The sequence below is a fragment of the Buteo buteo genome, chromosome 19 (genome assembly GCF_964188355.1).
Source record: "Buteo buteo chromosome 19, bButBut1.hap1.1, whole genome shotgun sequence".
Lineage (NCBI taxonomy): Eukaryota > Metazoa > Chordata > Aves > Accipitriformes > Accipitridae > Buteo > Buteo buteo.
This window is the reverse complement of record NC_134189.1, coordinates 4,836,478-4,852,792: the sequence shown is the minus strand read 5'-3', so window position 1 is coordinate 4,852,792 and position 16,315 is coordinate 4,836,478. Positions and strand designations below refer to the sequence as shown.

At 45.0% G+C, this 16,315-nt stretch overlaps 1 protein-coding gene across 1 annotated transcript in view; it reads right to left on the bottom strand.

Moving 5' to 3' along the window:
* PRDM4 (PR/SET domain 4) overlaps nucleotides 1-16,315 on the bottom strand; it is an 18,685-nt gene extending 2,370 nt beyond the window's left edge. The window contains exons 1-10 of the mRNA XM_075052006.1: nucleotides 16,018-16,315; nucleotides 14,286-14,419; nucleotides 13,446-13,631; nucleotides 10,568-11,362; nucleotides 7,276-7,425; nucleotides 5,941-6,059; nucleotides 5,102-5,187; nucleotides 3,808-3,935; nucleotides 2,939-3,253; nucleotides 250-418 (exon numbers count right to left, since the gene is read on the bottom strand). Coding sequence (XP_074908107.1) covers nucleotides 250-418; nucleotides 2,939-3,253; nucleotides 3,808-3,935; nucleotides 5,102-5,187; nucleotides 5,941-6,059; nucleotides 7,276-7,425; nucleotides 10,568-11,362; nucleotides 13,446-13,631; nucleotides 14,286-14,419; nucleotides 16,018-16,028 — 2,093 coding nt within the window. The 5' untranslated portion in view covers nucleotides 16,029-16,315. The remainder of the gene's footprint in view (nucleotides 1-249; nucleotides 419-2,938; nucleotides 3,254-3,807; nucleotides 3,936-5,101; nucleotides 5,188-5,940; nucleotides 6,060-7,275; nucleotides 7,426-10,567; nucleotides 11,363-13,445; nucleotides 13,632-14,285; nucleotides 14,420-16,017) is intronic.

Genomic DNA, 16,315 nt, shown 5'->3' with positions numbered 1-16,315 from the left:
ATGCCATTTCACTAGACAAGGTGCACGCCTGAAAATTTACTGTGTCATTAAAATACTGCAAACACTAGAATAGGACAACTTCAGCCAGTAACAAGGAATTTGTCCAGATTGACTTCTCTGTCATTTTAGAGGATGGACCTATACTCCCTAGGCCAAACCATTTGCAAACTGGAGATTCTCTCTTGGGCTGTTGAGCTTCATTATTTATTACACACTGGCCAGTCCAACACACCCTGTGAGATCACTTACTGCGTGTGAGTGAGTACATGCTGCTTGAGGTCCTGCCTCCGCATGAATAGCTTTTCACAGTAATCGCACTTCAGATTCTTCTCCCCCGTGTGGATGACCATGTGCGATTCCAGGTGAGCCTTCTGGGTAAACGATTTGTCGCAGAGGGTACAGCGATAATTCTTCTGGCCTAGGATTACATATGTACAGCCACAAATTGACAGTCAGTGTCTCTAGAAACACAGTAAGCAAACAAACCTGACTACTTCTGAAAAATAAATTTTTACCCTGAAGAAAGGCAGATTCTTTGTGAACAGGACCTGTTTTCCTCCTGCAGTTCCTTCAGACTCAGCATAAAGGACTACCGAGTTACAGTCTAGATTTAGCTATGCAAAAAACAGGCATGTGACTTCCTCATTCCCAAAGCTTTTCGTACCCTGCCCCATGCCCCCCAGCCAAAAAAACCCACTTCATGCTACTGCTTCAAACCCCTGAGCCCTTCATGCAATGCATGGTTCTGCCCTTTATCCTAAACACCACCGATTCCTCCTCCTCCTCCAGTCAGCCTTTCCTGTAAGACAGACTTTCTGCTTCTTGTCTACACCAACAACTGTGTCTCCCTGTTCTGCATATCAAAACATCACCAGTAGACTTGTAAATTTTCCAGCAGAGATTCAGGCAAACATTTAACAAGACTAGGCTTACCCAAGATGAATTCTTGAGTAAAAATAATGGTAGCCTCCTTTTTAATTGTAACCATGGCAGCCATCTAGTTACTGCACATTAGTACATCCTCATCTCCACTAATTTCCCACAGGAACTGTATCTGATGCCTTCCTGCAGCCCAACCACATTTGATGCACTGCATTGCCTTCGTCTAGAAAAACAAATTCTCTTATCTAACAAACACACAGGTACAAAGCTCACTGGCTCTTTGGTAACTTCTATGTTTTATCCTGTTTTCCCACTTATCATCTGTAGTTCTCCCATTATTCTTTGCCAGAAATAGCTCAAAACCCCTGCACACCACTGAATTCAGACTAAGTTTGAATACCACTTGAATCCCTACCCCACTGAGTATTCTGTGGTTGTGTATACACATTGTGTATTGATAGTTTATTAAAACTCCTCACTACTGAGCCCACAGCTTCCTATGCTGGACTCAAGTGCACTGAACTCCCAGTTTTATTTCCTTTCCAGCTTTGTGATTTGCATTCCATGATTCCCAATAGCTATTTCAACCTTACTGAAAAAAGACAGGCAAATATCCACACTGTTGCTAGCCTGTACTTGACCTTCACCCTCTACCCTGTCCTCACTCTCTGTTAAATCCATGCCTTTTTGTATTTATTTCCTCTCTTCTTACCCAGCTGAAAAATCTTTCACTATTTTGTTTTTCTCTTTTAGCATTCATTCACTAATCTGCTCGCAATTGTCCCTTTATCCTCAAAGCCTCTAGTCATATCCAAATGCCCACAGAAGTCAACAGCCTGTCCAGACTTAAGGTTTGATGAGTGACAGAGCTGAGCCTTACCCACATCAGTCTGACCCCACAGTCACCAATTTCAGTCTTGTGCATTGCCTTAAGATGAAAAACAATTCCAGAGGAAAGAGGAGAAAGATCTCAGCCCCATATTTAAGTGGACAACTGTCCACATCACAAGCCCTCAAACCCAGCTGGCTTTTTCTCATGAGCAGAAGGAAACCCTTGTTTTATCATAGCTGCCAGCACTGGATCTGCTGTGTGGGAACAAAGGGTTTCTGTCTCCCAGATGAAGGCCGACACTTCTTCCCAACTGTAATTAACTTCAACTCATCAAATGCTTTTAGACATGGCACAGACAGCCAGAACACAGGTCTACATACTGTTCTATAAGCACCCACACCACTGAAGCCAGCACAGTCCTATCCCACGCCAACCAGCGCTCTCTCAGGCAGTGCCCAGGCATTATTTGGGGTCATCATGACTACAGATCATTCCTGTAGACAGCCAGGATGCTGCCATTCTTAGAAAGGAAGGTCGAGGGAGGTGATTCTCCCCCCTATACGCTGCTCTTGTGAGACCCCACCTGGAGTACTGCATCCAGTTCTAGCGTCCCCAGTAGAAGAAAGACATGGAGCTGTTGGAGCGAGTCCAGGGGAGGGCCACAAAGATGATCAGAGGGCTGGAGCACCTCTCCTATGAAGGCTGAAAGAGTTGGGGTTATTCAGCCTGGAGAAGAGAAGGCTCCAGGGAGACCTTATTGTGGCCTTCCAGTACTTAAAAGGGGCCTACAGGAAAGTCAGAGAGAGACTTTTTACCGAGGCCTGTAGTGACAGGACAAGGGGCAATGGCTTTAAACTGAAAGAGGGTAGATTTAGATTGGTCGTAAAGAAGAAATTTTTTTACAATGAGGGTGGTGAGACACTGGAACAGATTGCCCAGAGAGGTTGTGGATGCCCCATCCCTGGCAGTGTTCAAGGCCAGGTTGGATGGGGCTTTGAGTGACCTGATCTAGTGAAAGATGTCCCTGCGCACAACAGGGGAGGGGGGGACCAGACGATTTTTAAAGGTCCCTTCCAACACAAAACATTCTACAATTCTGTTTCTAAGAGCTTAGATTTATGGACACAAGCTATGCCCTGCCAACTGGCCAAGGGATCAGAAAGAACAGGTCCTGCCCCAATGTTTTACTAGCACAGGCACCTCTATAAAGTCCCCAGCCCTTACCTGTGTGTATCTTGAGGTGTGTCCGTAAGTTGCTAGGATCACTGAAAGCTTTGCTACAGAAATCGCATTTGTGTGGCTTCATGCCCATGTGCCCCATGAAGTGGACGTGGAGCTTGGAAGGGGAGATGAAAGCCTGGGGGCACATGGAGCACTTCCATTTCCTTTCCTTGCCGTGGCCTGGCCCGTGGCTGCTGCTGTGCCCCTGGCTGGGGAGATGGTTGTGAATATGGCTGCTCAAATGGGCCTTGAAGTCCGCATAGGAAGCGCATTCCTTTCCACAGTGGCAGATGTGCACGTCCGGATGTTCAGGGACACCTTTGGGCACAAAAGCATCACTTTTAATGAGGCATACCAAGGCCTAACAGAGCGTGAGCCTGATCCATGTTAACACTTTGTCTGTGGTAGCAAAGCCAGCTGCAGAGGTTTTCACTCGTGTTCCTTTCAGCTCCAGTGCTTGCTTTTCAGCTCTTTCAGGTAGGCCATTTCAAATGTTTTGGGAGGCCAAACTTTGCAATGATTTTGAGCACAGCTCCACCAAACCTAAATTATCACAACCAAAGGTGGGGGAGGATAGGATCATCTTCAGCTAGCAAAACTCCCTTAGCACCACATGGACGAACAGAAGAAAAACAACCCTTTTTCTCTGAAACTGCGATCTTTTACTCCTGATCAGTGGAATTAGTGAAATGTTTCTTTCCAACGACTGTACCCCTGTAGTCATGAAGTGTAAAAGGAAACTATGACATGCATCACTAGGAACAGAGAAGGAACATAATGCACTCCCAAGTCACAGTGCCCAGAGATGGCACTAAAAGGGGATTCAAGCTAAGTACTCCCTGCAAAGCCAACAAAGACGAGCGCTTACTTACCAAGCTGTCGTGCATAGTCCCGACTGTAATAAAAGAGAAGCTCATGTTCAGGTGGGATGTCCCGAGAGGTGCAAAAGTAAATTTTTCCATCATGAGGATAAGCTACGAGGTTCTGCTCTTCCCGGTTCCTATAGCAATAATGAGAGTTATGAAAAAAAAGCCCTCCAGAAATAATGACTTTTTGAGAGAGAAAAAAAAAGAAGGAAATTCCTATAAATAGGTAATGAGAGAACCTCAATGCTTGGCAGCACATTATAAAAAACATTCCTGTCTGTCACTTCTGTCCTTCTTTATTAAAGTAAAGGAAAACTGGACCTCGAGAGCCAGTCTGCTCCACCAAATGATACATTTTTCACACCACTGCGATATCTTGCTGAGAAAATTATTAATAAACATTGGAGTGGGCTGAGAGAAGAGAGTTTATGACCTCTTAAGAAACTACAAAAATATATATTTTTTTCATATTAACTCCCTTAAGAAATAGAGAACATGAGGGAGAAATAAATACCAGTAAAGCCTTAAAGCAAAATTATCTTCAAAAAATAACTCTTGAAAAGCATTTCCAAGATGGGATAACTCATCCTCTCAAGCTGTATCTTGCATATGTTTGTTCCCAGTATCTGAAACCAGCAAAAGCTCTGCCCCACTGCAGTGGGAGATCAAGCATTAACTTCTTGACTCCTGCATATGGGAGCAATGAAATGAATTGCAGGGGAAACATACTTTGTGTCACAGAGCAATGGGAAAGGTTCAGCCTTCTCAGTGGACCATGTATGGAGCAATACTGAAGCCAGTTTGGATAGTTTTCATCACAGGCTCCAGAAAGACTGAAAAGGACAGCTCTGGCACGCTGTAAGAGCTTGGAACTTGGCCAAAAGAACCCAGGGACACTTTGCTAATAAAGTATTAAAATAAAAGAGACAATCAAAGTCATCTTCACAGATGCATCCAAAAGGAATGGGACAGAGTGAAGGAAATAACAAGCTAATACACAAGCTAATATAAAAAGAACCTGGTTTAAACCTTTAGAACAAAGGAAACAAAGTATGTGGGCAGGTTTGGGGCTGGTTTACTACAGCGTGTGTACTGATTCCCCTGTAACATTCTCTGCTGGGTGCTCTGTTTCATTCTCCCCACCGGTCCAAGATGCCTATATAGCTCCTGAAGGTCCCTTAGTCCCGAGCTCATTACCCATCTGGGCAGTCAGTGCAGCAGTGCACATTCTCCAGCACAGCCTTCTATGAGCCTGCAGCTCAGACTCCAAGCTACATAGCACAGTACAGGCAGTTCTCACCTGGCTTTGCGTACAAACATCATCCAGTTACATTCATTTTCATCAGTTGTAATGATGCAGAACTCCAGGACACCGTTATGATAGATCTACCGAGAAAAACAAATGCAATCTTAGGACAAAACACAGCAACAAATGCAGTGAAAGCCAGCTTCTTTCTTTAAGAGAGGATATGTTTACCTAGAACAAGCCAGGAGGTCGCCATTGCCATTGCCAAGACCACAGCCCTGTTCTTACTTCTTACTTTCCCCTTTACACAGGAATCTTGACCTCTCTGCTACCCAGGATGCTAGAAAAACTGTTTATCAGCATCTTTCCCACACACCACCTTTAGCTCCCAGCAGAAATGCATTTGGCTGCTTTTCTTACAAGCAAAGTCTTGTGAATAACAATATCTGGGCAAACAGTACATGTTTTATTTATACAGATCAATTTTACTTACTGAACATGAAATGATGTGAAAAAGAAAGCTTTAAAGCAGCTTTCCTAAAACAAATCATTCATTACCTGGGGGAACTTCCAATAAACAATGATACAAAACAAACAAACAAGTGCTGCCTAGTAATTCACAAACAATCTCTGCTTCAACTCCAAATACTGGAAACCCACATATAGTCCTTTAAAAGAAAAGGCATTAAAGGAATCTGTTGTACTTCAGGATTGATTACCAGCATATTACATGGTGTACAGCTCTGTTATGCTGACACTAAGTATTAAACAATCAAACTGCATTAATTTTGATTTTTGGCAAGGATGATAATATTAAAGCTTCTGTGTTACGTGGTGGCTTTCACCAGATAAAGGCATGCCTGCAGACTCTGTGAGCCATAACATCCACTGACCTTCCAGATGTGACTAGCTGCTTTGTCTGTCCAGTCAGCCACCTCCAGAGAATGGCTCTGCTGCCCGATCAAAGGTCCAAAACAAGTCCTTACAGGAATGGTTTCTCGTGTCCACACACCTATCAGTAGAAGACCAAAATCTGCAGAAATCAATTATTTAAACAACTAATCATGCATAATAAAGAGATGGGAGGTTTGAGATAATGCTCCAGGGGTAATATCTAGGCATAAGATCATCAAAGCTTCTACTTCACATGTAAAACACACCTAAGGCAGAGACAAGAACCACCACCACCACATGACACTACTGGGAGCCGCTTTGTTGTAATTACAAATATGTGTTTTGTTTGTCAAAAGCAAGTAATTTACTTTTCAGTAAGCTATAAAACTAAGATCCTAGCCACTTGCACCAATTAAAGCTTTCATGGCACTTTCTGCAGAAGCAGAAAATACTAGTTTCAGTAACTACATTTCGCCTACCTAATCCCCAGGAATTTCCAGAATTGTTGCTGGGCATTGTTAAGCAGCTTCTGCATTTCTCCCCAGAGGCAGCTGTATTTCTGTCATGGGCAGAGGGATTCCTGCGTGTATATTGTTTATTATTAAACATTTATATATATAGGTCTACATGAATACACTGAATAGCTTTTAGGAATAAACTGGAAACTAGTGCAGCTTGAAAAGAACAGATGTAAGCTACTCTCAACAAGCAGCAGCACTAAGCAAGCCAATAATCACATTCTTTTCTAGCCTTCAGATCCTTAGGGTATTGCACTGTACTCTTCGATTTCCAGGTGACAGTGGCGTGAAATACAGTAACAAGGTCCACATCCAATGACAAGGTCACAGTCTACATGCCAAATGTAAATGAGGGGAGGGAAAAAAAGAGGTACTCATGATCAATACTCCAATGAGAGCATCCAGAAGGCCACAGGTAGCAAACCAAGCTGATGAACAAGCAGACAGAAATCTCCTCCATTATTTCCAATTATTATCTTCCCCCAAACTGCAATTGCTGCAATGTTTTCTTATCAAAGCTGTGCCCGAGTTGTTTAGCACACGATAAAAATAAACACCATACCTGGCTTGTGCATGACCTTATGAAGTGTTTCAGCAACACTCTGTGGCAGCACTCCTAGAGTCTAGTTGAAGTCTAAGCAGTAACCAGAGGACAAGGAGCTCTTGCACAGCATATGTCAGGGTGATTACAGAAGAGGGAATCACCTCTCTATTGCAGTGTTTCTTTCCCACATTAAAATCCCTACGGTTTTGGATTTCAGGCAGTGAGTGTATTTTAAACCGCTGCATAGAGATATATAGTAATCTGATTCTTACCCGCTTCAGCTCCCATGATGGACTGCCGGAGGACAAGCTGTTTAGGGAGAGAAAGCCTGGCTCGGCTCTCTATTGGGGTGTCAGGGACAAAGGTGACGGGCCCATGATCTGGGCAGTCTGATGGATATGCCTTATCACACAGTGTGCACCCTGCAGAGAGGGGAAGGGACAACAGTGATTAAAAAGATGCAACAGCCCCCACGGTGCAATCAGCTCTCTACCAATATGTTTCAGGTCAGCTCCTGCCAAAGGCTGCTTCTCTCTGGTTTAACCTGTCCGCTTTACTGCTTTTACTCAGAAGAATATGAACCATGTTACTACAGTCAGATGGGCACCGACGTACATGTCACTGTTCCTATCCGATTCAGATCAAACGTGAGGATCTCCACCTGCCTTCCTGACGGTAAATTAATCACCTAGACTCTAGATTATCCCTACAGGGGCAATCTAGCAATGGGACAGAGTCCACTCTTCATCAAAACTGCTGCAAAACGGATGGTAGTATCCTAGAGTTGGCAGTAATGCTGATGATGGAAGAGCCATTTTCTCTCTGATCACAAGTGAAATGACCTTTATTGGCAGAAAAATCCAAGCCATACCAAACCAAACACTTTCTAACTCGTTATGTCTTTGGAATTTACCAGAAGAGGTTCTTTGCATGTAGAACCTCAAGGATATTCATGGGAAGGGACAGTAAGGTCTTCTTTCTAAAATTTTTCCAATTCAAACCCACAAATCCCCTTATCTCCATTTAAATTCAGACAACGTGCAAATCATGGCAGCAAAAACCTGACCTCGCTGCTGCTTTTGAAGGACCCACTGCAATAAACTCAAAGTACATCTCTACGCGATGCCTCTGAATGGAACAAAAACAAAAGCCCAAGACAAATCAGTAGCATCACTTTACCAATCTGTCATTCAGCATAAGTACTGCTGAAAAATAAACCACTGAAAGTCCTTAGTCTAATAAATTTGGGAAAAAGTACAGCATAGAATGCTCTCATCTAGAAAAACTACATCATTTCAATTCTCTATGAATGGAGCAACCAACACCTACTCAGCAACCACCCTCCTGATAAATCATTCTTCTTCTGAAGAAAGATGCTCAGCGAATTAAGCAGGATGTCCACAAAGACCTTCTCTGGCCTCTGGATGGCCCAACCTCAGTATAAAAGACCTACGACAGAAGTAGTTTTCAGCAGGCATAAACAGCAGCTCCATTATTGTTTAAAGAGAATTTTGGGACACCGCCTTTATACATCAGAGTACCAGAAACTGACCCCGTGCAAAGTACAGCTTGAGCAACTACACAATTACAGATAGAAAGGTACTCAGAAAAATTATTAGGTACAGCCTATATAAGCATTGCTTTATGTGCACAGATGACATGTAGGAGTACAGCAATGACAACAACCAGATCTGAGTAATGAGAAACACTATTTGAAACAGATGTTTTTAGGCATTGCCTAGCACACACCACTACGCGTCTGTAGACTAACCCCAAGGAGAGGCAAAGAGGAAGAAAAGCAAGTTCAAGGCATGTAACACTTACACTTGGAAAGGTTTAGGGATTCATATGTATTTAAGAAGTTGAAAAAAAAAAAATCCTACATTCTACAGGAAGCAAAATATACTGTTTCCTTTCCATTTCTGTCCTTGCCAAATAATGCAAAAAAAAAAAAAAAAAAAAAATCACAGTGATTACTTCTCTGATTTGGGTACCCAGAACTGTAAACAAAGATGACCAAAAAAAGTGCTACTTAGAAGTTTCACAAACATTTAGGACTGTAGCAAAGGCACGCCCTTTTTCGTCCTGCTTAGGAACAGCGTAAAAGTTTTCTGAAAAAGGCCCTGACTCCTGCCTTTTCAGTGAGCAAAAACCACCAAGAGACTCTAAAATAACTCCTCCTCCTTGCTGTCACCTGTCTGGACACAAATTCATGTTTTATTCAGGAGAAGTTTAAAAACAACAACAAAAAGTTAATATTTAAACCTTCCTAAGTCAACGATCTATTTTGCATATCACATTGAAAGCACTAGGCATGCAATAGCCGTTAGAACATCCCACCAATGGGGACCATCACCTGGGAAACAGCTTAGGACTATTTTAAGTATAGTGACAATAAGTTGGCACATCAAATCTCAAATAAGAGAAGTGATTTCTCCACGAGCCTGTTGGATATCATACTATTTTGATCATTATTTGTTCAACATGCAACAGACGCTTGTAAGAACTTCTGAGTGTATCAACTGTAAAACTCTTCCTCTAGGAGTTGTAAATTCATCATAGTTCTACACCCACCTGATTTTAAGTTATATTTTATCCCACAGAATAAAAGTTTTAATTCAAATGTCTGACTAGACACTTCGCACTAAACTGCACCTCTCCCATTGCTAACCAAGGCACTAGTTCTTCCCATTTCTTAAAAAATGTTCTGCGGGCAAAGCTTGTCATAAGGCTCCGGCAGTTGTAGGGCCAGATTGCTTGCACGAGCAGCACTCAGTAGTGCTACCTCAACTAATAAAACTGAATATAAAAGCTGGCCTTACACTTCAGTGGCAGGAAGCCAGACATGCTGTGGGTAGAAGTTCAAATCTCCGTCCCACCAAATGAGAACTTCACAGTTCTCAAACACCACTCCTTGAACGATGACAGGATTGAGAAAGCGCAGCGTCCAGCACTCCTCTCTTCCTAGGAGACCAGCTAGCCTCTGGACTGAAGTCTTTTGATGAGAATAATGAGAAATATTAAAAACTTCCCTCCCTCTCTGCTCTTTTTTCCAGCATGTCCTGTTGAGAACAACATTTTCTTGATGACTGTTCACAGTTTAATAAAAACTTTGCAAAATCACATAACGTCATACTCCACAACTATACCCACTTGATGAAATGTATGGCTTGTGGTGGTGTTTGTTGTGGTTTTTTTTAATGGAGCAAGAAGAGTCATTTGTGATGTGACTTTAAAAAACAAAAGTCTCATTGCACAGGATAATATCAGCATATCTACAAAAGGCAAGAGATTCCTGAAGAACTCAGCTTCCAACCTCAAGGCAACATCAAGATGGATACAAAGAGAATGACGCTAAAACATCCTATTATGTCTACTTCCAACTAGTGTTGTTTCAGTGTGGTTAATCTGCCACTGCGGATGTTCCAACTCCCACGGACTTGTTAAATAACTAAGTTTCTTTCACCAGAAATCTGTAAGACTAGCAACAAGAGTCCTGTCATCCCACCAGACAACAGCTACATAACAAACCCTACCCCAAGAAAGGAGGAAATGCCCACTCACATATGGTAAACAAGGTTGCCATGTTCTCCTTGTTCGAATTGGAGTCTTCCATTTGCAGAGAGGATGGCACGAAGGCAAGATTGTCTGCAGACACATCCACGTGACTTGGCCCCATGGCTACTTCCTGATTTATGGAAGACACCGCCACCGGCTCGAGGCTGAGGCCCACTTCATGCAAGGCTACCGAGTCCAGGGAAGCTAGGTTGTGTGAGGTAGAGAGCGCCACGCTCACGGAGTTGGTGCTCATGGCCACAGTATGAATGGAGTCATTTAGTGTGCTATCCGATATTCCTGTCACCCGCCCCGCGATGTGGTCGGGCTCCATGACGACAGGGAGTTCCAAAGTGCTACCGTGAATGGGAATGACACCACCGTGTCCCACAGCGTCCGATGTCAAGTTACTCCCCACCGTGTCTACGGCTAAAGGTTCATGGCTCCGGGAGCCATTTGGGATCTGTGAATGATCCCCGGCTACGTCATCCATCGTAAGCTCCTCTGTCATCCCATCTGTAGAGATGGGGCTGGTTACCCTCGAAACGCTCTCCATAGTGATCGTAGTATCCAGCGCTACCTCGTGGCTGTCACTAGGATGCAGATTTTGAGCACCATGCGTGTTGACTGTGCGGGAGTCCATGGAGACAATCCCCGGTTCCAGCCCCACGGTTCCACTGGGCTGGTAGGGATCTAGGGCCGAGGGATTGCTGGAGACTGACAATGCCGGATTGCTATCAACATTTATAGTGTTGGGATGGATGTACTGAGGTGGAGGTCTGTCAGCCAAGTAAGATAAGATACCTGATAGAATGAGAGGGGGAAGAAGAAGAGAGTGAGAGGACACCAGTTTTCAAATCTTGAACAAAAATACCCCATCATCGCAGCAGAGTACATTAGGACCTAGACCCTTGAAGACATGCTCTTTACATTACATCCAGTTAAAACCCACTAATTCTAAAACATGCTCACAAATATATGCCAACCCAACACTCTTGTCAAAGTATCATTTAACAACAAATACAGAGTTTTCACCCAACAGAGCAAGTCTCTAGTTACTTGTTGAACTCTGAACAGCCAAGTTTCTGGCAGCATTTAACCCAGGCTCCTCAGTACAAAGACTGCATCAGAAAGAGGTTCTTCACGTTTTAGGCACAATTTTTCGTTCACAAGAAATAGCTCACAAAGGATGAAGGACTGCTAGTGGAATCTAACATTTGATAATCCCTGGTTCATCTTTGCTAGGAGAAGTAGAAACAGTTCTCCAGGGTACATCCTTTTTGCTTAGGTATTTAAGTTTTAACAATGACTACTTCCTTCTTCTAAGACTATGTGACATAAGTGTCCATCTTGAAGATCATCAACTGCAATTCTGAAGGACTAAGATAAGGTCTCTCAAAAGTATCGTCAGTCATCTGCTTTCTTTCCTTACATGAAAAGTATGTTGTTTCTCCTAAAACAATATCCCAGTTAAATTTAAATAAGAAACCCTAACATCTTTTCTGGTAGTTCTAGAAAGCTTCTCAACATCAAACAACCTTGGAACTTAAGATACAAAGAAACACTAACCTGTATTTACATCTTACCAACTTCTCTTGTTGGACAAAACTAAAAAAAAAAAAATCTTTGGAGGAAATACATCAGCGCATTCAAGTAAACAGTACTTCCAGCAGAGACAGATTTTGCAAATTCTGCAAGATCTGAGGCAGTATGTTTCTTTTTGGCCTTGAACCCTGTGAGCCATTTGTTCTGTAAAAGTTTTCCACTCAAACATGTCCGTTATTACAAGGATGCAAGCATGGATACTCTTTCTACGGCATAAACCCATTTAAAATGGCTAAGCCGAGAAATGGACAGTTTAATTTAACCAGCTGCATCAACTATTTCTGCATGCAATGCTGCCCTGTGGCTTGAACAAGGAGGATCCTTGAAGGCAGTAAGATGACTGACGGAAGAGCCCTATGAAACATCAGAGTAAACTTCACACAGACTAGAAAGAGAAAAAAAAAAACAAAACCCAAACATTTCTGCATAAATTATTCCAGCTCAGAAAAATGGGAAATACACTGTCTCCTCCTCTACTCTTTGCCCACAAAATGGGCAGGCATGTAATGCAGTAGGAAAGGTTACTCCTAAGCAGTTGGCAAGTTCAGCCACTAGTCAACAGGTAGTTGGATGAGATCTGGGGTGCTGTATTTCTTTTCCTAACCTAGGTTGAACAAAAAACACTCACTGGGTGACCTTGAAGAATTTTATCTACGCCCTTCCACCCTGCAAGGACTACATTTAAAGCTCGAATTTCTGTGTCTTCATATACTAACATGTAAACTTCTACATTTATACTTTAAAACACATACGAGAGAGGAATCAAGATAGAAATCAGTATGTTGGGCCTTTGGAAATCAACCTTGAACAAGAATGAAGAAAAACTATGCCATGGGCTAAACGGGTGGGAAAGAGCCCAAACTCCTCAGCTGATGGCTTGCTCTTTTTGAGCTTTGAACTACTGTAACCTACTGTTATGCACATATTAAGTACTGCTTCAGACTATAGGAAAAAAAAAAAAAGCAGCAGCTTTCAAACTACAAGCCATTTCAGATAGAAACCAAGCATGCTGTGTTTTCTGTTAATCTTGAAAACAAAGCAGCAGGAGGAGCGATCAGAGGTTCAGTATAAGTAGAAAATGCCCTGCAATTCTCTTCATACACATGTATAGCAATAGAGACCTGAAAAATAAAGGTGTGTAAATGGCACAACAGATTCCAGACAAACTCAGGCAATTTACAGCTCTGCAAAACAGTCAGTCTTGCCTGCTTCAGGACAGAAACAGGTGGCTCTGAAAACAATTTCTCTCTCTCTTCCCATTCATCAGCTCCAGACCACTTACCAGGTAGAATGTGTCTGAAATAGCTGCTCTCCAGGTGAGGGTATGGTGGCGGAGGTAGGGTGTAGTTTCTCTCTGGTATACCACACATCACTCCTCGATCCCCAATACCCATTGGGAGCATCAGAGACAGAGCAGAGGGCAAGGAACTCAAGGAGGGGCCCAAGTTTGGAATTGCAACAGGCAAGCCTGCAAAAGAAAATGCCCATTTAAACTCAATGGAACTACCTGAGCTTATGAACACACAAGCTAACAAAGAGGTTACTAATTCCTCAGGAGCTCCCTATGGAAGTACAATATGGTACTGTCAAAGTAAGGTGGCAAGCTTCAAAGAAAGGATCACAGTTATTACAGCACTGAGAGGCATGCCTGAATGTGGCTAGGTCTTTTTTGGATACATTATGTAGGGCCTGCTTCTACTTCCCAATTGTAATGGGCTTTTGTCTGTGTAGCCCCCTGATAAAAAGAGCTAGGAAAACAGTTTTGCTTTACAGGTGAAAAATCATTATTTTCACCTGAGTGAAGACGGGCATAGATGGAGCCAGAGCTGCAGCTCGTATTTCAAAGGATTCTGCTACCACCCACCCACGGTGCAAACCACCCCATTAGAACAAAATGAGACTCTCATTAAGGCATAAGCCTGGTAAACACACATCCCTTTTGCTTTCCCCACAAAAGCAATGGTTTATGGTCTGCCCTTCCTCAATGCTACATCACCTCATTACCTGCTAAAGACATGACTTGCTATCAGAGCAAGCACTACTACCCAGCTATGAACATTCCTGTGACAGTAAAACACAGAGCATGAGCTGCAATACCCTTTGTGGGAGCATTCCCCATTACCTGGTGCTGGTATGGCGTTGTGAGTGGGTGACGCTGCCAATCCCAAGTGACTCCCTGAGACTGGCAAGGCATTGCTCACAGAGGATGAGGTCAGCTGGTCCATCCCTACAGGACTCAAGTTCATTTCATTCATTCTGGGGCCAGGGAACAGAGAGAGGAGGGGAAAAAGAAAGAGAAAGAGAAGCAAGAACATTCCTGATTACTGACTGTACCGTGGTGAGGAAGAGCTGAGCAAACAACTCAAAATCACATATCGACACGTAAAAACTCTGCCTTACAAAGCTAAGAATAAAGCACATCAGCCACTCACACTGTTTTCACATCATGATCAATAAATACCAATCATATTGGATAGCAATAACCAGGATTAAAGAGCCAGTTCAAAAAGACAAATTGGACCATAGCTTTTTCCTCGCCATCCAGAAAACAAAGTCTCATTCCTTGTAATCAAAGACACCGTGATTAAAGTATTGTGAAAACAGATCAGTTTGCATGCCGAATGTCAAAATTACTTGGACAACGGCGTCTGATTTATATTTTGTGACTTCTGGACACCACATTCACGTTCAAAAACAAAAATCAGAGGAGAGGACGAGGAGAGATCACTTAAAACTCGTAATGGACACAAAACCTCTAATTCACGATCCATTCAAACCAGGCCAACAGTGACAAAAGTCACCTCTGCAGCATAGCCATTTTATACAGTTTTAACAGGCTGCCTCAGTCTGGTTCTGCAGACATGGCACATGCATCACATTAAAAACTGGCACTGTGGATGACATGTTATTTCAAAGCAATCATCCAGTGGCTCTTGAGTGCCTGCACCTCTCAAACTACTCAAGCGGATGCACACCACCGGGCTGCCCCACAACCCAAATCCCCAGCCTCGGGAGAAACTAAGCCAGCTCAGGGCACATCCATCCTCTGGGGTCTCAAGCTGCACACGCAGCCTGAACCAGCCCTTGGGGATGGGGACACCAAGGAGACGCCGTCACCTCCCTCTTCTCAACAACTCTGCAAGCTCTGCCTGGCCTTAGCTCTGCCCGCTCTGGCACTCTTGCCCACACACCAGCTGTTTGTAGGGCCAGAAAGACCGGCTGCCCCCACGGCGGTCACAACCCTGGCAACAAGACGGAGCAGCCTCCACGCTGACCCCAGCCTCCCGCACGCCCTTTACAGGCAGCAGGCCCGAGCTTTGCGGTACCGACGGAGAGCTGGAGCTTGGACTGCCACTCCAGTAAGGAAAAGTACCACTCTCCCTGGAAAATACAGGCCGAATACACCAAACTCACTCAAGTTAACCCGAAGGTCTGAGCGGCACAAACGGGAGTCGACGACTTTCATCTCGCTTCTCCCCAGTTTTCGCACCGCGCGCTCTCGCACCCTTGTCAACCGCCCCACTTGCCTCCAGGGACGGCGTCGCCATCTGTCCGGCTACCCGGCGGGGCTGGGGATACCCCCGGCCCCCACCCCGGCCCAAACGCTGGCGATACCCGGGGAAGGGCTCCACCCCGGGACCGAGGGCTGCCGAAGCACCGGGACCAAGCCTCGGGGCCTGCGGGAACCTCTTGAACGCTTTAGGGTCCTCGTCCCCTCGGCCGGGGTGCGCGCCGCCATCGCCAGGCCCGAGCTGCTCCGTTCCCCGCCCGGCCCGGCCGCGGTCCCGCTCGCCTCCCCCTCCCCGGTCCCCCCCCCCCCCGTCCCCGACCTCGGCGGCCGCCAGGGCGCTCACCTGGGGTGCATGGGGCCCGGCGCCGGGGCGGGGCCTCTCCCGGCGGCGGAGCGGCCGCGACCGCAGCCGCATCAGGGCCCTCAAGCCCGGCCACCCGCCGCCGCCGCCTCCGCCGCCGCCGCCCCTCGGGCAGGCGCCTGCCCCCGGCCCCAGCCACGGCCCGGCCGCAACCACCGCCACCGCCACCGCCGCCGCCGCCTCATAGGCGGGGCCCCGAGCGGCGCTGGCCCGGCCGCGGGCGGGGGGAAGGCGGAGGAGGAGGCGGGAGAGGGAGGCGGTGATGGCGGCGGCGGGAGGG